General features: G+C 36.8%; 1 protein-coding gene across 2 annotated transcripts in view; it reads right to left on the bottom strand.

Moving 5' to 3' along the window:
- Positions 1–13,511, bottom strand: part of LOC118806114 (adhesion G protein-coupled receptor E5-like) — a 29,450-nt gene extending 15,939 nt beyond the window's left edge. Inside the window, exons 1-8 of one of the 2 annotated variants that reach the window (XM_036567457.1) lie at positions 13,033–13,511; positions 8,312–8,398; positions 4,835–4,987; positions 4,590–4,742; positions 2,530–2,682; positions 2,296–2,448; positions 236–388; positions 2–154 (exon numbers count right to left, since the gene is read on the bottom strand). In XM_036567457.1, coding sequence (XP_036423350.1) covers positions 2–154; positions 236–388; positions 2,296–2,448; positions 2,530–2,682; positions 4,590–4,742; positions 4,835–4,987; positions 8,312–8,398; positions 13,033–13,060 — 1,033 coding nt within the window. In that variant the 5' untranslated portion in view covers positions 13,061–13,511. The remainder of the gene's footprint in view (position 1; positions 155–235; positions 389–2,295; positions 2,449–2,529; positions 2,683–4,589; positions 4,743–4,834; positions 4,988–8,311; positions 8,399–13,032) is intronic. The other variant, XM_036567458.1, reaches the window with a different exon arrangement.
- Between the last annotated feature and the right edge of the window lie 7,919 nt (positions 13,512–21,430).

The raw sequence follows: 21,430 nt of genomic DNA, 5'->3' as shown, positions 1-21,430 counted from the left end.
CCATCACATGTAACACCTTGACTTGCATTAAATTTCTTCTCTCTGTTGCTGAGAGCAAATCCATCTTTGCATGTGCAGAAATAGGAGCCAATGGTATTATTACACTCAGAATTGGGGCCGCAGATATCTGGGATCTCTAAACACTCATTGATGTCTGTGAAAAGAACAAGAGCAGAGATTCAGATTCAGCCTTTTCTATGAGTAGCCCAGGTCACCGTGTAGTGGAATTACTGACCTTGGCATATGTTGCTGTTGTGCTGTGTGAAATTAACTGTTCCTGAAGTTTCCCGGTATCCTGTTTCACACTGGCAGTAGTAGCTACCAACTGTGTTATGACAAACTGTGTTTTTGCCACAGACTGGGTTTTCAGACTCACACTCATTCTTATCTGTTGTAAAGATGTAGAGTGCATATGAAAAAAGGTCGTTGCATTATGAGTGGGCAATATGGCAATATTTATCGTTATTGTGATAAATTATGTCACCTTATACAACAGTTAGTTTTGACAAAAATGTAATTGGTTGAGGAAAGTTTTATATGTGCTGTTATTTGTGATGACAGTACTTTTTCAGAATATCAGAATTCCTCTGAGCATCAACAGTCTCACTTTACGCTATTAATTTTCTACTTAAAACATACAAAACCAGAAAACGAACACATTAACTAACTTCTATAGGATGATATTTGACCTGCAGCCTGTTTGGTCAGATTCTGAAGACATACAGCAGGGCCACATCAAATTCAGAACCTGACGTTACCCCTAAGCGAGCTTTTCAATCGGCAGCTATGATGGCAGAACAACTAAACTAACTGGAATCAGCCAGAAACAAACAGAATACAATTCAACACACAAGATGAGCTGTGAAACACTTTACAAAATGACGTTCAGGTTAATCTGGCAAGTAATAAAAAACTGATCTGGACCTGATGTTGCAACAGTTTTATGGGTCTCTCTGTAACACACAAAGCTACAAATTTATTAACAGAAGGAACTGCCAACAATAAAGCACGTTTCATCTGATATTCAGGGCGTCTTTACTTTACTTTTTTCTTTATTTTGCAGAACTGTTGTATAAAAGCTATGGAACATTTGAGGCAGTGTGTTATGACATCATGACTGATTTGGTCGCAGGGATGAGCCGAAGGCATTCTATTGCTTAATGACATCACAATTTGCATTTCTTAGGATCTCTGTATCTAAATATTAAAGGGCTCATGTCATGCAAAATCTATTTTTCCTCACGTTTTTGAACTGAAAGAGTTTGATGTAGTATGTAAACACTGTTAAAATTTCAAAGTGTCCCGTCCTCCCCAGTCCATACATGCAAACTAAGCTGCAAAACCAGCCCATTTTAAATTCACGGTTTCAGTAACGTCATGAAAAACAAATAATTTACATATCACTGCCTACTCCACCTACATCAGCTTAGCTCCTCCCATTTACACTAAAGTTATAAGGAGTATTTCAGCCTAGACTGCTTTCTGGATGAGGCTGGGAAATGGTAAAATGTATTATGAATACTTTGGTACATAAAGCCACCCCAGTGTAATATGTGGACCTGAGGGGGAAAATAAAATGTAAGAAAAATGTCAAATATGGGCCCTTTGTTGCACTCCTGCACAATGCCAGCTTTTGTAATATTTTGATCAAAGTTTGTAAAAGTTGGATAAAAGTCCTCATTCACAGGGCAACCTCATATGGAAAAGTAATACATGGACCTGGATATATTTTTAGATGTGAAATACATGTCAAATACATTGTTTCATTCCAAATTGTATTCCCAGCACTAAAGTATATTAAAGTACCGATTGTCATTTACATAGATTTTATATGTATTTCTTTTGCATATGGGGCGAGTCTTCGTCAGCATCTAGTGTTGCACCAAATACTTCCAGTGTGAGTAGCATTAGCTTTAGCATTAGCTCATCTGAAGTGGCAGCTTGCTTTGCTAAAACTTCTTCCTTATTTGACATGAAAACCTGGCACTTTATTGTCGTATGGCTAAAAGATTTTCTGGGTTTGATGAATAAAAACATTATTTTTAGAATTATTTTCTTAAGCTACTAGTCTATTGTCATATTGTGAGTTCCCAAATATGTATGTTTGTTTATGTGGGCTTCTAAAATTTTTCTTTGTGCTGATGAATCTTAAGTCGGCAGCACAGATGCAGTCAGGCGGCCTGAGCAGAAAGTTTGATGGAAGCAGCAACGGTAATTAAGAGAGGTGGGACCTGTCAGAGTTTTGCAAACCGTCAATTATGCAAAACTGAACATAAATGACACGTCTTGTCTTACCATCACATGTAACACCTTGACTTGCATTAAATTTCTTCTCTCTGTTGCTGAGAGCAAATCCATCTTTGCATGTGCAGAAATAGGAGCCAATGGTATTATTACACTCAGAATTGGGGCCGCAGATATCTGGGATCTCTAAACACTCATTGATGTCTGTGAAAAGAACAAGAGCAGAGATTCAGATTCAGCCTTTTCTATGAGTAGCCCAGGTCACCGTGTAGTGGAATTACTGACCTTGGCATATGTTGCTGTTGTGCTGTGTGAAATTAACCGTTCCTGAAGTTTCCCGGTATCCTGTTTCACACTGGCAGTAGTAGCTACCAACTGTGTTATGACAAACTGTGTTTTTGCCACAGACTGGGTTTTCAGACTCACACTCATTCTTATCTGTTGTAAAGATGTAGAGTGCATATGAAAAAAACATCTTTGCATTATGAGTGGGCAATATGACAATATTTATCGTTATTGTGATAAATTATGTCACCTTATACAACAGTTAGTTTTGACAAAAATGTAGTTGGTTGAGGAAAGTTTTATATGTGCTGTTATTTGTGATGACAGTACTTTTTCAGAATATCAGAATTCCTCTGAGCATCAACAGTCTCACTTTACGCTATTAATTTTCTACTTAAAACATACAAAACCAGAAAACGAACACATTAACTAACTTCTATAGGATGATATTTGACCTGCAGCCTGTTTGGTCAGATTCTGAAGACATACAGCAGGGCCACATCAAATTCAGAACCTGATGTTGCCCCTAAGCGAGCTTTTTAATCGGCAGCTATGATGGCAGAACAACTAAACTAACTGGAATCAGCCAGAAACAAACAGAATACAATTCAACACACAAGATGAGCTGTGAAACACTTTACAAAATGACGTTCAGGTTAATCTGGCAAGTAATAAAAAGCTGATCTGGACCTGATGTTGCAACAGTTTTATGGGTCTCTCTGTAACACACAAAGCTACAAATTTATTAACAGAAGGAACTGCCAACAATAAAGCACGTTTCATCTGATATTCAGGGCTTCTTTACTTTACTTTTTTCTTTATTTTGCAGAACTGTTGTATAAAAGCTATGGAACATTTGAGGCAGTGTGTTATGACATCATGACTGATTTGGTCGCAGGGATGAGCCGAAGGCATTCTATTGCTTAATGACATCACAATTTGCATTTCTTAGGATCTCTGTATCTAAATATTAAAGGGCTCATGTCATGCAAAATCTATTTTTCCTCACGTTTTTGAACTGAAAGAGTTTGATGTAGTATGTAAACACTGTTAAAATTTCAAAATGTCCCGTCCTCCCCAGTCCATACATGCAAACTAAGCTGCAAAACCAGCCCATTTTAAATTCACGGTTTCAGTAACGTCATGAAAAACAAAAAATTTACATATCACTGCCTACTCCACCTACATCAGCTTAGCTCCTCCCATTTACACTAAAGTTATAAGGAGTATTTCAGCCTAGACTGCTTTCTGGATGAGGCTGGGAAATGGTAAAATGTATTATGAACACTTTGGTACATAAAGCCACCCCAGTGTAATATGTGGACCTGAGGGGGAAAATAAAATGTAAGAAAAATGTCAAATATGGGCCCTTTGTTGCACTCCTGCACAATGCCAGCTTTTGTAATATTTTGATCAAAGTTTGTAAAAGTCCTCATTCACAGGGCAACCTCATATGGAAAAGTAATACATGGACCTGGATATATTTTTAGATGTGAAATACATGTCAAATACATTGTTTCATTCCAAATTGTATTCTCAGCACTAAAGTATATTAAAGTACAGATTTTTTTTTTTGTCATTTACATAGATTTTACATGTATTTCTTTTGCATATGGGGCGAGTCTTCGTCAGCATCTAGTGTTGCATCAAATACTTCCAGTGTGAGTAGCATTAGCTTTAGCATTAGCTCATCTGAAGTGGCAGCTTGCTTTGCTAAAACTTCTTCCTTATTTGACATTAAAACCTGGCACTTTATTGTCGTATGGCTAAAAGATTTTCTGGGTTTGATGAATAAAAACATTATTTTTAGAATTATTTTCTTAAATTACTAGCCTGTCGTCATATTGTGAGTTCTCAAATATGTATGTTTGTTTATGTGGGCTTCTAAAATTTTTCTTTGTGCTGATGAATCTTAAGTCGGCAGCACAGATGCAGTCAGGCGGCCTGAGCAGAAAGTTTGACATACGTAGCAAGAGTAACTAAGAGAGGTGGGACCTGTCAGAGTTTTGCAAACCGTCAATTATGCAGTACCTGCACGAAAATGACACATCTTGTCTTACCATCACATGTAACACCTTGGCTTGAATTTGATTTCTTCTCTCTGTTGCTGGAAACAAATCCGTCTTTGCATGTGCAGAAATAGGAGCCAGGGGCGTTATTACACTTAGAGTTGCGGCCGCAGATATCTGTGATCTCTAAACACTCGTTGATGTCTGTGAAAAGAACAAGAGCAGAGATTCAGATTCAGCCTTTTCTACTGAAGCACTTTTTCAGGCACAGGGCACTGTACAGTGGGATTACTGACCTTTGCATCCCCTGCTGTTCTCCAGAGTGAAATTAACTTTTCCTGAAGGTTCCTTGTATCCCTTTTCACACTGGCAGTAGTAGCTACCAATTGTGTTGTGGCAAAGTGCGTTTTTGCCACAGTATGCCTCTTTAGACTCACACTCATCGTCATCTGTTTTAAAAGATACAGAGCACATATGAAAAAAAAGGTTTTTGCATTATAAATGGGCAGTATGGCAATATTTATTGTTATTGTGATAAAGTATGTGACATTATTCAACTGTTCTGACAAAAAAATCTGATTGGTTGAGAAATATTGCTGTTATTTGTGATGACAACACTTTTTTTTACAATATCCATATAATTGCACTGCGCACCGATGGCGTCACTTAACACTAATAGTCTTCTACTTACAAACATACAAACACAGAAAATGGATACAACTACTAACTTCTATATCGCTGCTGTCGAACAAAACCTTGTATCTCCAAAATGGTAACTTTACAGGAGAAGAAAAACATACACTACTTTCAATGTAAGTCAATGAATGTAAGTCATTTTTGGCCATTTATTTTGGTCCATCCTTCATGAAATTTACACACAATATAAAGGCCAGCATGCATTTTCAAATTATGTCAAAAACTGAAAATTGACAAAAATGGAGATATGAGGCTTTGTTCCAACAACAGCGACAAGATGGTATTTGACCTGCTGCCCATTTGGTCAGATTCTGAAGACCTAAAGAAAGCTTACATCAAATTCAAATACTGTTGTTGCCCCTAAGTGAGTTTTTCGGTCGGCAGTTGTGACAACTGCAACTGAACTAACTGGAATTAGCCACAAACAAACAGAATACTGTGAAATGATTTACAAATGACATTCAGGTTAATCTGGCAAGTAATAAAAAGCTGACCCGAACCTGATAGTGCCACAGTTTTACAGGCCTCTCTGTAACATAAAAGGCTAAGACTTTTTTTGGTAAAAGAAACTGCTAAAATTAAACCATGTTTGATCCAATGTTCAGGGCTTCTTTGCTTTACTTTTTTTCTTTCTTTTGCAGAACAATTGTATAAAAGCAATAAAACATTTGAGGGAGTGTGTTATTGTGGATCAACATCATGTCTGTGATTTTCAGGCATGAGCAGAAGACATTCTGTTGCTTAATGACATCACAGTGTGCTTTTCATGGGATATTGTGGACATCAGTACTTAAAGAACACTAAAAACACATATTCCCTTGTAAATGGAACATAATTAGTCTTGATTAATTGGATTTAGTTCAGTGCAGTTTTTGAAATGTTGAAATAAAAACCATTGTAATTAAAGCAAACTCTAAATGCGGCTCCACTTCTTCTTTTTTCTATTCCAAATTATCAAACCTCAGAAAATCTACTGTGATTCATATCATGTGTTGTGAAAATGTCTTGAAGTATGGTGATATATTTTTTCCCGTTTTGCCCAGCACTACTTTGCATGCTATCTGCTTATTAACTTGAGATTTTTGTTCTTCTGTGGATTATTTCTCATAAAATCTTCAGAATCTTGTGAACTACGTTAAAAATTGTATGCAAAAGTATTGGCACCTCTGGCCAAATGACATATTTTGTTGATTTTTGAAGTAAAAAAAAAGAACACATTCTCTGCAGTATACTATTTTTAATAACATTTTTCTGCAAATGTCAAGGGACATCTATTTCCTTAATATACTTAGTTAGTATTTATGATTAACTGAAAAATAAAAGAAAAAAATATTGATTGAGGTTGTGGCATGTGCTAAAATTTCGACACCCTACTAAATCAGTACTTAGTAACACCCCCTTTGACAGATGTTAAAGCTTGCCAACACTTTTTTGTGTCTTCCTTTTCTTGTTTTAGGAATTTTTACCCAATCTTCCTTGCAGAATGCTTCTAGTCCTGTAATATTTTTGGGCAGTCATGCATACACAGCATGATTCTCAATGATGTTTAAGTCAGGGGACTGTAAAAGCCATTCCAAAAGCTTCAGCTGCACTTCTTGAAGTAGTTCATTGTGGATTTTGAAGTATGTTTTGGATTATGTTGTATTGAATGTATTGTTGCAGGAACAAGCCTCTTTTTCAGTGTCTTGACTGACTGTGTCACATTTGCTTCCAGACTTGCTGATATTTTGTGGAATTCATTCTTCCATCTACCTTTGCAGTGTTTCCTTTACTACTGGCTGCCACACAACCCTAAAGCATAATTAATCCCCCACCCCCCAAGCTTAACAGCTGGCAAGGTATTCTTTTCATCAAATGATGCTCCTTGTTTCACCAAATATCTGATCTGTTATGCTGATTTTGTCCAAAGAGTTCAATTTCATCAGCCCACAGCACTTGTTTCCAAAATGCCTCTAGCTTATTTGCATGTTGTTTTGCATACTTCAGATGTTGATTTTTATGAGGTCACAGGTAAGATTTTCTTCTGATGACTCTTCCATGCAGATCATGTTTGTGCAATCAAATCTGCACAGTAGAACAGTGTGTCATCCCTCCTATGTCAGCTAAACCATCCTACAGGTCCTTTGCTATCATATGGGGGTTTTGCGTTGCCTTTCTGGCCAGCATACGAGCAGTTCTACCTGAGAGTTTTCTTGGTCATCCAGATTTTGCCTTGATTTGCACAGTACCCCTTAACTGCCATTTCGTAATTACATTTTGGGCAGTGGAAACTGTAAATTGTAAGCGCTTTGATGTCCTTTTTATAGATTTCTCAGGCTTTGTAGACATCACTTAGCTTCATGATTATTAAGTATTAGCACAAGGTCAGATAATGTAGGACACTCTAAAACTGTCATCAGCGAGTCAGTTAAGACCTAACAGGTTATTCATGTTCTGGGACTTCACAACCTGTCCAGCACATACCAGAATTACAGTTTAGTTTTTTTTCCTGTTTAAGTTAATCACATATAAATTAACTGCACATTAAAATATGCAAAACAGTTTTCAGCAGAGGCTGTCTTTACTTCATGTCAAAAAGCAACGAAATATGTATTCTGCCCAGAGGTGCTCAAACTTTTGCACATAATTGTAAATGAAATGAAAATTGAAATTTAGTAAACAAGTATAACACTCTTCCGTTACTACTTGGACCTAGTAATAAAAGCATGACGATGAATAATGTGATGACTGAGCATTCTGTTGACTGGACATTAGAGTCCAGTGTTATAATGACCCGTGGACATAAGTAACAGATAACACAGAGGTTACACTTAAGCACTCTTTTCTACTAGTTGTGCTGTCTTGAGTATTTTTAAGTAAGAGTAATGTTATTTGACTGTAGTTTGATTTGCTTGGCTGTGATTAAACATCTAAGCTCTACATTCTCTTTTTATTGAAGTTAAACACAGGAGGTGAAGATCAGAATCAGATTCAGTTTGACACCAAAAAATGTAATGCAGAAGTGCTTCTGTATTTTAAATAGACAAATATAAAAAAATTAGACTTCTTGTAATAAAGGTAGCAGGACTTGTCCATACCTTGACATCTTGTGCCATAAATGATAAATCCTGCTGAACAGTTCTGATTCTGAGTGACTGCTTTGGTCGTTAGGGATAACAGAAGACCTGTGGAGAAAAGATCTTTACTTTTACTTTTGGTTGTAAAGTGAAGTTATCTACCAAGGCTCACATGAGAAAGCTATCTGTGTAAAATAATTCAGATCTTTATTGATTCCACATATTATTCACTAAACAACATGATTTCATCATTTCATGAAGCAGAACCTTCCCAGACACAGAAGCACGGAGGATAAAAGACTGAACAGCCATGAAACAAACACAACAAACAAAACCCTTTAATGTTTACTGACAGATCATCAGCTTATCAGCAGAAGCACCGCTGTGGAAACAACTATGTCCACACAAAGTTAAATCACATCTGACCCCAAAGTTATTGCTTGGTGTCTTGTCCTGCTTTTGTCCATCTTAACCTTCTGTAGTCATACTGCTGGTCACTGGAAGTCATCTATCGAACACTGAGTCTGTCTGAGTGATTAGATCTTTTCTGGATTTTGTTCTGAATTGGAGATTGAGCAGGATCAAAAAATAACGAACTCTATCCCCCCCCTCTTTTTTCCTCGTATTGTTCCTAGGCCGAAAACAGAGGGGTCAGGCCAGCTGCTGGCCACACTGCATCAGGAACTTACTCGCACCTCTTCCTGCAGGTCAGACAGCTGGCAGGGTATTGTGGCGGGAGTGTGAGTAGATGAGAAGAAGGGCAGTGCAACTTTTCATCCCACAGACTGACCGCACTGTACAGTCAGCTGGAAGGAGGCTAGGCAACGTCACAACTCTTACCTACCGAGTTTCAGCACATAGCAGCTTTGACTAAGAACAATCAGAAGAATGGAGAAGTGCTAGACAGTGTTTTATTGGATTACAGTGGCAGGAATTACAGATGCTTCACTTATTGTCCTTAACATGAAGATCATTTTCCTTGACACAAATTTTTGAGCCTTTTTCACTGACGCTTCTTTGATTTTACTTGATAATAAAATATTATAACTGTACTCATACACTACTCTTTTAATGAGTGCATGCAATTATATATCATTAAGCTTGTATGGAGCTTAAAAAGAGAATAACATCCAGTTTTCAAAACTTCTGCATAATTTAGAAAATGGCTATAAACAAAATCATTCAGAGTGGTTTGATGTAAGTCAAAGTTGTTCACAGTGGTGGTGATAGGAACCAAATGTCAGAAGCAGCACAAGACATGTTCACTGGTGTTTTTGAATAGTAAATAAATGGCTATATTTGTGTTGTAGTCATGGCGACCCCTGGTTCCTATCACCACCACTGTAGAGGAATCTGAGTCTGTAATTTTCTGTACAATGAACCATCTCACATCAAACCACGAATGATGATTCAATCTTGCTTGTACTGTCCATTTCATCACCACACCCTTCTTTTTAGCTTTAAGCTGCCGGTCAGCTGCCTGTGATCAGTCTATAGCTTATTGCTAGAGTTTTTGTTGTACTGAATATACCTGTTACATGGTAAGTTAGTGAAAATAACAAACAATTCAAAAGATTAAACATTTTGGAATCATGTTATATAAATAATTTGTGCTATTTACATGCAATAATAACTTATACAATGTAGATTTAAATCTGATAAACATGAAATGGTATGTCTAAATGTTTTATTCAATATTTCATTTCAATATTTTACGTTATATTTTTACTTTCAATGTATTTATTTATTTGTGTCAGTTATTTGCCTAAACATTTCATCACCATTTTGCAAATATGAGGCATTCTGGGTTGTAAATGAATTATAAATTCAGCCGTCCTGCATTACCAGCTTTCTCAGTAATCACAGAATCATCTACAGCTCTGTTCATCATCATCGACACATCTAATGCTTCTCCATTTTTAATGCTTCCAATCCTGTTTTTTTTTTTTGTTTGTTTTTATTGGTTATATGTTTATATTTACAATACTCTGCAAAACCTTCATTTATTTAATTTCCAGGCAAATTTACCATAAAATACATTAATAAGTATAACAATAATAATAAGGTGGTTATTTTTCAGAATCAGGAATAGAAATGCAGAAAATTATACAAAACAGAAAATTATACAAAAGCCTCAACCACTAAATATAATTGACATTTTTTAGTATTTAGTGTGCCTTTATTAAGGCTTCCATTCTTTTCAGGAGACTTGCTATACGTTTCTCAAAGAAATCTGCAGGTATATTTTTCCACATCTCCAAAGTTCAGTCTTAAAAGCTGGTTGCATTTTCTGCTTCTCATAATCCAAGCAATTCCAAACACAATCCCGAAAAAAATCCAAGATCTGTGGATTTTTCAGATCTGAAGCAATAATGGAGCTTGATCCTCTCTCACATATTTAGCTTTAAGTGCTGTTTATCTGATGGGGGCAGTTTTGGTGTCTACCAGGTCTTGCACAGTTGTTAGGAGTCTTATTTTCTCTGTATCTTAATCATTTTTTGAACTCACATTTTGGAAACTCTTGTTTTTTCAACTTATTTTCATTTGACTTTCCTCTTCTTTATGCAAGTGTTTTATCTTACATCTAATATCCTCAGAAACATCTAAAAAATAATAACTTATTGCTGATTTGACTGGAAATTAAATAAAAGCTGACTTTTTAGGTTTGTATTGGCATTTATATAGAAAATATTGATTCTGAACTTTTGAAAAATGTTTCCAAGCTATTATTATTTTACTCCATAAGCTGATTTTCACTGAAAGTGTTCTTTTTCAGTACTGCAAATATAATGCTTAGCTTTAAACCCTTATGTACAATTAGTCAAATTGAATTACTGTATAAATTTGGTTATGTGCTGTTCTTGATTCTTTCACATTCCAAACTGGCTCATCCAACTTATTAAGCTGTCAGTAGGGAGGCCTGCTCCGGACTTTTTCCCAACATAACTGCTTCCTGATTTGGCGTCATGGTCCTGCCATCCTGTACTGTGTGGAGAGATAAACACACCTTTGATTTCCTGCGACTCTGTTGCCCCCTCTGCACTACACTCCAGTCTTACAATAACTTCCCACATGCAGTCGGTTCTTGCCTCACAATAGATGCCCCCCTTTTCAGTACTGCTTCTCTGCTAAATTTCCCAGAGAAAAACATCTTTCCATGAAGTCACTGGACTTCCAGGACCCCTAGGGGGATGATGTGTGGGTGTTTGATAAAAAAAATTCTGCTGTGGGGCCCAGAGAACAGATGTGCTTTTCTGAGTAAGGAACAGAAAACCCTAGGGGGAGAATGCAGACTGTGTTCTCTGTGGGTTTATCATGGCCAGTCCCTTCATTCATCTTCCAACTTACAGATCAGTCGAGACAAAAAAAATCATGCCCTGATGCTGCACTTACATCAGATTTTCCCCTTCTGTCTGTCATTTCCTCTCAAAGAGTTTTGCCATTCTTTCACAGCTTTGAAGCCGCCTGTAAATTTGCAGATGTTGGCAGAGGAGCTTATGAATCCCCCACTAAAATGTACAGTGGCTCCAAAGAAACATCTGCTTTAGAGTTTTAGTTTCAAGATTGTTGCAGTGCAGGCAGTGATCATTTAAAGGGGGATTCCACCGATTTTACACATTTCTGTGTAATTCAATGGTTGAGATGTAAACAAAGTCATTCAGATTTGATGTGAACTGGTTAATTGTTGAGAAACTCATCTCATCAACTCAGATGTCTGTACAGTGGTGGTGAGGGGAACCAGATGTTGCGATGTGTGCAACACAAATGTAGCCTTTTATTTATTATCCACTGAACCTACACATGTCTTCCAAGTTCAAATATATAAAACTAATGATGGTAATTTTTTTTTTCTGGGGACTATTTTGCCTTACAACACCCTGCTGCCTCTCCACCATGAATAAAAAAATGTTTGTTTTTGGGCAAAAAGTTTAGCTCAAAACTATTAAAACAATGTCTCAGGCATCAGGCAGCATATTCATGATCATTGAATGGACTAGCTTTCTGCGAGGGACCTTTTAGAGACATTAAACTCTTTAGATGTCTGGTTCCCATCATCACCACTATGAACAATTCTGACTTGTTTCTCCGCACACTTAAAAAAGATGGTTTTTCAAGGGTTCTTTAGTAAAGAAAATGGTTCTAAATAGATATAGCACCTTTTTGAAAATGGTTTTATATAGCACCAAAAAGGGTTCTGTTATTGTTACAAGCTTGACATCTTAATCGTAGTAGAACCCTTTTTGGTGCTATATAGAGCCCTTTTTTAAAAAGGTGCTGTAAAAAAACATCTACAGCACATTCCCTGTCAATCTGAAGAACACTTTCTTGATGTAAAGAACACTTTAATCATGCAGAGGGTTCTTTGAGTATCAATGGTTCTATATATAATCATTTTCTTTACTAAAGACTCCTTGAAGAACCATATTTTTAAGAGTGTAGAGCAGACAGTTTCACATTAAACCACTCTGAATGACTTTATTTACAACTTAATCATTTAATTACACAGAATTTTCAGAAAATCAGTGCAAAACATTCTGAATTGTAAACTGTTTTCTGCACACAAATGAGACTAGGTTTATATTTTGACTGATGCACATCAGCAACTACCAGTGTTGTGAAGGTTTTTCAACAGAAAGGCAGTGTCATACTAACTACACAATGACAAAAAAAAAAAACTTCTCAGCATTAGTGGCACTAACCACTACCACATCCACACAAATTACATTTGGATGGCGACTCACCCAGAAACAGAAGATATGCACGTCTCATGGTGAGAACAAAGAAAACAGATCCTGGATAAAGGTACAGATCACAGCTTATGCTCAGCTCAAGACTATGTCCATTAGATAGATTTAACAGTAGAGGTCTCTTCTCGAGGTTAACTTCACCGTCTTTGCTGAAACAGTCTTGGTATCTTCCTGCTCCTGCTTTGCCAATGTTGTAGAGGCACTAAATTTAACTGGACCAAATATAAATGAAAGGAAAGCAAGTGGCCACTCTTTGACCACTCACCCTGACCTTGCAGTGTCTGTCAAACTATCTCAAACTTCAGGCCCTGTCTTCAGCTGACTGTCCCGCTGAGGTAAAGCAGCAGAGTGTCACTGTGAGAACAGTCAGACCCAGCTGAGTCATGCCTCTCTGCTGAAAGGGGGAACTCTGAGAGGAGGATGACGGTGGGAGAGAGGGTGGAGTGAGCATTGCAACAGCCTCCATTGCTGTAAAAATAAAAGTACTGAAAATAGGGTGTCATACAGAATGATTCCATGACAACATGGTTTTGCCTAGTTCTGTTTACTGATGTTATCTTGTAATCTGTACCCTTCACTCTCTTTCTGTCTGCGTATCTGTTCCTCTCTCAGCCATAGATGGAAGTTAAAAATACTTGTTTATCTATAACATCTTAAGCCTTAAAGGCCCACACTTCAGTTCTTCACTCTCATAACTACATAACATACATATTAGTTTAATAGACGTTAATAAATGATTCACAGTTATTAACTAATAAATCTTAAGATTAATAACTAAACAATATGCCCAGAGCTTAAAGGGTTAAGTCATTTCTAGTCATAACACCTCAACATATTCACCATAAGGTTACAGGTCTTTAATATGGTTGGCCATTAATGACACTACTCATTTCTTCCCATTATACTCTTAAACATTAAGGTACCAGTCAAGAATGTTCTTGAGTGTGATGCCACTGATTGACCATTGATTTGAGATTTAAGAGACTTTCAATAAATCGTTCTTTAAAGAACCATTGACAGGGAAATTAGTCAATCAGGAATTTTTACCCCGTGATATCTAGTCACCTTCAACCAAGCAAGGCCTCCCACTGGTTAGGGCTTCAGGAGCTGGACAGATAGCCTTAGGTTTCAGATTGACCACTAAAATACTTAGGAAGTTTTTATAACTGGGACCAATTTGGCCAGAAAAAAAATCACTCCAGGCCCTAGAAACATCACTGATAGTGAACAGTAGCAGAAGCAAAACCAGTAGGTTTCTAACAGCTGTAAGAAAATGAAAAGAGTGGCAATATACTCAGGATTTTCAAAGAGGGAGGTACTGTAAACATGCAATATATGTAAAGTATAGGTAAATATATGTTAATGTCTGTCACAAGATTTTAATATAAAGCAGCAGTCAACCATTAAAAAGGCCATATTAAAAATCTCAGTAAATCCAAATTTTACTTTGCCATGACCTGAACAGGCCAATGTGTATTCAAAATATGCCAGAACTGCAACAGCAAAATAGGCATTGAATACTTATTCAAAAATAATTCTAAATAAAAAAAATGTTTTAGGTATTTTTTTAAAACTGCCTATTTGCTTGAACTCTGCAACAGGCATTTTTTTCTTTTTGTATAACCACTGGCTCATAGATTATTGTTGGGGGTCAGAATGAACACTATGTTGCAGTGCATGCTGTGGTGCATCTCAGCCTGTAACGGGCTGATAAGAATAGCAAATTAAAATTAATTTGTAGGCCGGATAGGACTGTCATGGGCCTGACTTTGCCTGCATGGGATATAGAACTTCTTCAAATATTTGTCTTTTGGCTAGCTAATTAGCAAGACTAACCTTTACTTTTCTGACAAAAGCCTGGACACAGCTAGTAACTTACAATATATGGTTAAGAATATTTTTGTAAACTCACATACCAAGGATTTTTCCAACCAAGTGTTGGCAGAAGATTCAGAAAAATGAATACAACTGCAGCGCATCAAGTGAAGTAAACAAGGGGAAAATAACTAAAACTACCACAGCCAGTTCTTATCTTTTAAAGGATAAGCACTCAGACGTACACTGACAAGAAAACTGACCTTGTTAGCATTGTGGTTCTGCATATTTGGCCCACTGCAAAATAACCTTAGCATCGCTGTCTCCATAAAACCTTCTAATTTCACGGGAGAAGAAATAAACAGTCTTTTGTTTGAAAGGAATTCAACCGAGCAAGTTTTTTCCAAGTAATTTTGGAGCAGTTCAATTAGTCCATAATTCATAAAAGTTTGAACACATGATACATTTTCAAATTCTGTAAAAAGAAAAAAGAAAGAAAGAAAAACAACAGCAATGGAGTTTCAAGGTCTTTTTCTGACACTGACATTAGGCTACTTACATGATTAGCTTAAGCCTGCTTGCTTTATGCATGACCAAAAGAGCTTTAGGTTTTTTTTGACTTGATGTAAATCAAAGAAGTGAGTTTAAAGAATGTGGTTAAAGTGTAAAGAACCTCTTTTCCACTGCAGCAGAAACTTCCACATAATACAGTAGACTTTAAATGGAGTGTACTCCTGGGATTTTTGAGACCACAATGATTAAATGTGGATGGCACCATTCTCTCAAGTTAGGCCAGCAAGTGTACATTTGGGAGATTGTAAATTCATTTATAATTTACATCAGTGCAATACAGTACTCTTAAAATACTGTAAACAATACAGGGTAGTTTCACATACACTTGTTAACGCCTGCACACTAACAGAGGAAGTATGACTACTTTTGCAATCACACTTTTTTTTTCCATCTTGTCACACTTTAACGTGGGACAGAATGTTCTCTCAGAAGGTGCTGCTGCATGACTGCTGACAGTAGTCTAAAGCTGTTCTGATGACTGGTGTGGTGTAGATGACTTTGGTGTGGATATCGTACATTGTCCACAGCATAGCCTTGAGCCAAAACAAAGCCTGTCTGTATGTACATATATAAGCTTCATTGAGAGGAGACCTAAGAGACTTTCTCAAGGACAGATTTAATACTGTGGTGCTTTATGGCTACGTCATTCAGAGGTTAAATGTGTTTGGACAGTGTGAGGCAGGGGCTTTTGGGTCCCTTTGGGCCCAAATTTAGCCAGAAGAATGAGCGAAAAGTCCCAGGCTTCTAAACAATAGGAATATGAAGTCCACACAGGACACGGTGACATAGTGTGGTGTGATATACTGCTATGCTGATTGATAATTGGCTGTTATAGCGACATTGTGAGGCCCAAAAGTCATTCCTTTTATGCTGAAACAATGGGCTGACCCTTTGTAGACCCCAGTTTTACCAAGGACACATTGCGCGTAATGAGTAAAGCTATTGGCTGAGACTGAAAATGTGAATTCTGGTAATGATGCAGGAAAATTTGTGATTTTACACTTTCAAGTTTGCATCAGTGACACTGTTCATAGAAAAACACTGGCAATTCTGGAATTACTACAAATTAAAGAAGTAATATTTCCACTTAATAGAGGTTTCATGAGAATGACCCTTTCAGCTCTTTTTTTTGGTGCACTGGGGAAACATTTACAGAAAGGAACATTTAAAGGACATTAGAAAGAGGAAACATAAACAGATGATGACCGTTAATAACCAGAGCTGAAAAGTGTCAAAACCAGCATTAGAATGTTTGAGACTGTATTTGAGTAAAAGTGTATTTCATTATTTTTGCTGGCAGTTTGTGTAAATACTGTATATATGCACTTACTTTATTGTATCTGTACTTTATCATTGCACATCTGTTATATTTCTTGCAGACTATTTGTGTACTGTCTATTTTATGTATACATGTCTTGTTTTTATTTTATTGGATTTAATTAAGTTGGCTTGAAAAAGCCAACTTCCTGTTCTGTACTGTACTGAATTTAGGGTGGAAATGAATTTAAGGAAGCACTAAATTTAAAGTGGCTGTGAATTTAAGATGGCAGTGTATATAAGGTATTAGTAAATTTAAGGTGGCAATGAATTCAAATTATGGTTACAGTTAAGGTGGCCTTGAATTTAAGGTGGCAGTGGATTTAAGGTAGCAGTTTAAGGTAGCACCTAACAATCCATTACCAATTGTTTTTATTTCATTGGCTCTGCTCTTGACTGGTTCACTTCCTATCTAACAGATCGTAAACAGTTTGTTACTCTCTCTGGACATCATTCCTCCACTTCCACTGTCACCCAAGGGGTCCCGCAAGGTTCTGTACTTGGCCTATTATAAATTATTCATTATTTACATGCTCCCTCTTGGCAATATTATTCAACATTTTAACCTTGACTTTCATTGCTATGCAGACAACACTCAGATTTATCTTCGGACAAATTCGCCCATTAACCCCCCTCTTTGGAATTGTACCTCTTAGAAATCAGGAACTGGATGAAACACAACTCTCTAATGCTAAACAGTGATAAGACTGGACTCATTCTCATTGGTTCTAAATCTGCACTCAATAAAACTGGCCCCCTCACTCTGTCAATTGATGATATTGTTTTGTCTCCCTCCTCTGTGGTCCGTAATCTGGGTGTCGTAATCTTGACGCCTCACTTAAACTCGACATCTCATGCCAGTTCCCATGTTAAACCCTCTTTCTTTCACTTACGCAATATAGCAAAAATCTGACCATCTCTCTCCCAGGCAGCTGCTGAAACTCTAATTCATGCTTTCATTTCTAGCCATCTAGATTATTGCAATTCTCTTCTTGCAGGCATCGGCTCCTCATCACTTCGTAAACTCCAGACAGTTCAAAACTCCGCTGCTCGTCTCCTCACTTACACCCGGTCACATCACCACATTACACCTGTTCTCCAAAACCTCCATTGGCTTCACATAAACTATCGTATTCAGTTTAAGATCCTTCTTTTCACCAACAAAGCTCTCAACAATCATGCTCTTTCCTATCTCTCTGATCTTCTCCAACCCACAAGCCTACACGCACTCTCCATTCTTCTACCGCTGGTCTGCTTACCATTCCCTCCTCTAAACTCCACAGCTTTGGTGATCGTGCATTTTCCAGAGTAGGTCCATGCCTCTGGAACTCTCTCCCTTCTCATGTTCAGCTGTCTAATTCTCTGTCCTCATTTAAATCCAACCTTAATACACATCTGTTCTGTCGTGCATACATTCTTCCCCTATCCTAAACTATTATAGCTCATGTTAGTTCATCATCTATGCTGTGAATATGTATCTCTGACTTTCCTGTGTCATCTGTTTGTATGTTATGTATTTGTTTCTTGTGCAACTAATTGCAATCTGTAAGCTCTTTGGGTCCAAGAAAAGCACTGAACAAATTTACAAATTTAAGGAAGCATTGAACTTAAAGTGGAAATGAATTTAAGGTAGCACTGAATTTAAGGTGGTTGTAACTTTAAGGCAGTTGTGAATTTAAGATGGTAGTGTATTTAAGGTATCAGTAAATTTAAGGTGGCAATGAATTTAAATTATGATTACAGTTAAGATGGCATTGAATTTAAGGTGGCACTGGATTTAAGGTAGCAGTTTAAGGTAGCACCTAACAACCCATTACCAACTACCAAACTTTTTCTTTCTAGTTTTTTATTGACACCTACACCAAAAGAAATCCCTTGTAATTAGCGAATAAATATTTAGATTGTGATTAAAGGTGTCTTCTAATACTCTTCTTCCTCTCTCACAATGACAAAATAACTTGATGGCAGAACAGATCTCTCACATGAGGTTATGAAATACAGCAAATTACCCTACGTGCCTGTATTTCTTGATATACTGCTTAATAGAACCTCAGTGACAGTTAAAGGGCCTATTTTCCCCATATTGTTGTGTATTTTATTTTATTTCCCAGTAGTCCTCTTATAATGTTTGTGTGGTTTTATGTACCAAAAGCAGTCCTAATTCATTTTTACATCACCATTTTCAACCTCTGTTTATCCCTTAGCAACCAAGTTATTTCTGTGACTGTGCCTTTAAGATTGATACATTCACACGGGAAGACTGAGAAATTTTGTTTGGTTTATCAAGGGAGATCAGATCAGCCAAAAGGCTTCAACAAACTGTTCTGATCATGTTCTGGGTTCTTTTATACAGGAACATCAAGAACTTTTCTAAGAACCTTTCCACAAAACTAACTTTTCCACATTTATTGTTAATTTAAAGGTCTTTATTTGGGTAGAGATAAAGGTATAATTACTTATTTATCCCTACATTTACATTCACTGGTTTTAAATAATGGGTGTAAGTGGCTAAAACAATTCTGTGTAGATACCATTGTAGGGCAAAGTTTAGGAGCCCCTGGTCAAATTATGTTTTGTTGAGACACTTTTGCACATTTGAATACATAATTACTGTTCATTTGCAAAATTGAACATATTGGGGAAAAAAATATAACTAAACTAAAAATATACATATGAATAAAATGAGGCCTTTGGGGAGGTTATGGCACATTTAAGGTGTTTTGTTTTACAAAATCGATGAAACGTAATTTTATCCATATGTCTTTATATAACTCATCAATAAAGATAAACAGTGGTGGCTCTAATGTCACTTTTCAGCGTGTCTCTGCTTCTCTTCCTCTCTCCTCTCTTTGCTTTTCGTCCTCTGACTTCAGTCTTTATAAAGCGTTTAAATTTAACCAGAAACTACGCCATATCCACTTCCTCCCAGCACAGAAACCACAAAAACCCAGACACTCTAACAACTTTACCAGTGTCATAGCATAAAATCCAAAAAAACCTGCCAGTTTAACCGCACTCTTTTATAGATGCTCATTTCTACTTCATCTTTTAAGAATGGCTGTGAACATTAGTAAAATGCTAAAAGGTTAAGGGGTTTTCTCTTACGCGGTCAAATGAGAATAGGGAAATGTGACAAACAAGCCCAAAGCTTTCACTACATCACACTTCAGAAGTGCTTCTGTTATGTAACTGTACCTTGTTAAACTGCCTAAGCACAGTCATATAGTTGTTTCCAAATGCTTGGGTGCTCCCTGGTCAGGTTACGTTTTGTTGATTTTCTTAGTGAAACTAAGGTCACACATCCACACTACAGAGGACACACTGCTGCACATTTGAATGCACAATTGCTGTTTATTGCTGTCTAACAAACATAAATTGTGGCTTGTGCAAAAATTATGGCACATTTTGTATATTAAGTTTGACTTCTTTCCAACATGTTAAATTCATGAAATAAATAGAAAATGTACACAAAAATTAGCAGAATGTTAGTTTCCTGCAGAGGAGTCTTCTGCAGATGACTACATGCTTGAGATGTGCGCACCTATAAAGAGAACTGTTACTTCCCCCGGATTCTCAGATAAACATCAATACCTGTGAGGGTTCTAAAGTGACAATTCAAACATACTCGAAGCTCTTTCACATCAAAGCAACAGCATTTCCCTTTCAACAGTATGTGAGCTTTCCTCTTACAAAATATCTATAAAATGAGTATATTGAGAAATTTATATACACATATCCACTCTCTCTCTCTCTCTCTCTATATATATATATATATATATATATATGCTCAAACATAGGTGACCAGATACATACAAGTGTTGTCCTTATACATGAATTAAATGAACTTGCTTTGTTGTATCTATTGTACTTGCTGTCTTGTCTTATTCTCATTTAAAAGGCTAAACAGGCAATCCCCCAGGCAAATTAGCTTTAGCTACAGTACTTTCACTACATCACACTTCAGAAGTGCTTCTGCTATGTAAGAGTACCTTGTTAAACTGCCTAAGCACAGTCATATAGTTGTTTCCAAATGCTTGGGTGCTCCCTGGTCAGGTTACGTTTTGTTGCTTTTCTTAGTGAAACTAAGGTCACACATCCACACTACAGAGGACACACTGCTGCACATTTGAATGCACAATTGATGTTTATTGCTGTCATACAAACATAAATTGTGGCTTGTGCAAAAATTATGGCACATTTTGTATATTAAGTTTGACTTCTTTCCAACATGTTAAATTCATGAAATAAATAGAAAATGTACACAAAAATTAGCAGAATGTTAGTTTCCTGCAGAGGATCATCTTCTGCAGATGACTACATGCTTGAGATGTGCGCACCTATAAAGAGAACTGTTACTTCCCCCGGATTCTCAGATAAACATCAATACCTGTGAGGGTTCTAAAGTGACAATTCAAACATACTCGAAGCTCTTTCACATCAAAGCAACAGCATCTCCCTTTCAACAGTATGTGAGCTTTCCTCTTACAAAATATCTATAAAATAAGTATATTGAGAAATTTATATACACATATCCACTCTCTCTCTCTCTCTCTATATATATATATATATATATATATGCTCAAACATAGGTGACCAGATACATACAAGTGTTGTCCTTATACATGAATTAAATGAACTTGCTTTGTTGTATCTATTGTACTTGCTGTCTTGTCTTATTCTCATTTAA

This window comes from Colossoma macropomum, unplaced genomic scaffold (assembly GCF_904425465.1).
Source record: "Colossoma macropomum unplaced genomic scaffold, Colossoma_macropomum, whole genome shotgun sequence".
NCBI lineage: Eukaryota > Metazoa > Chordata > Actinopteri > Characiformes > Serrasalmidae > Colossoma > Colossoma macropomum.
The sequence above is the reverse complement of the archived record's forward strand: the minus strand, read 5'-3'. Positions and strand labels throughout refer to the sequence as shown.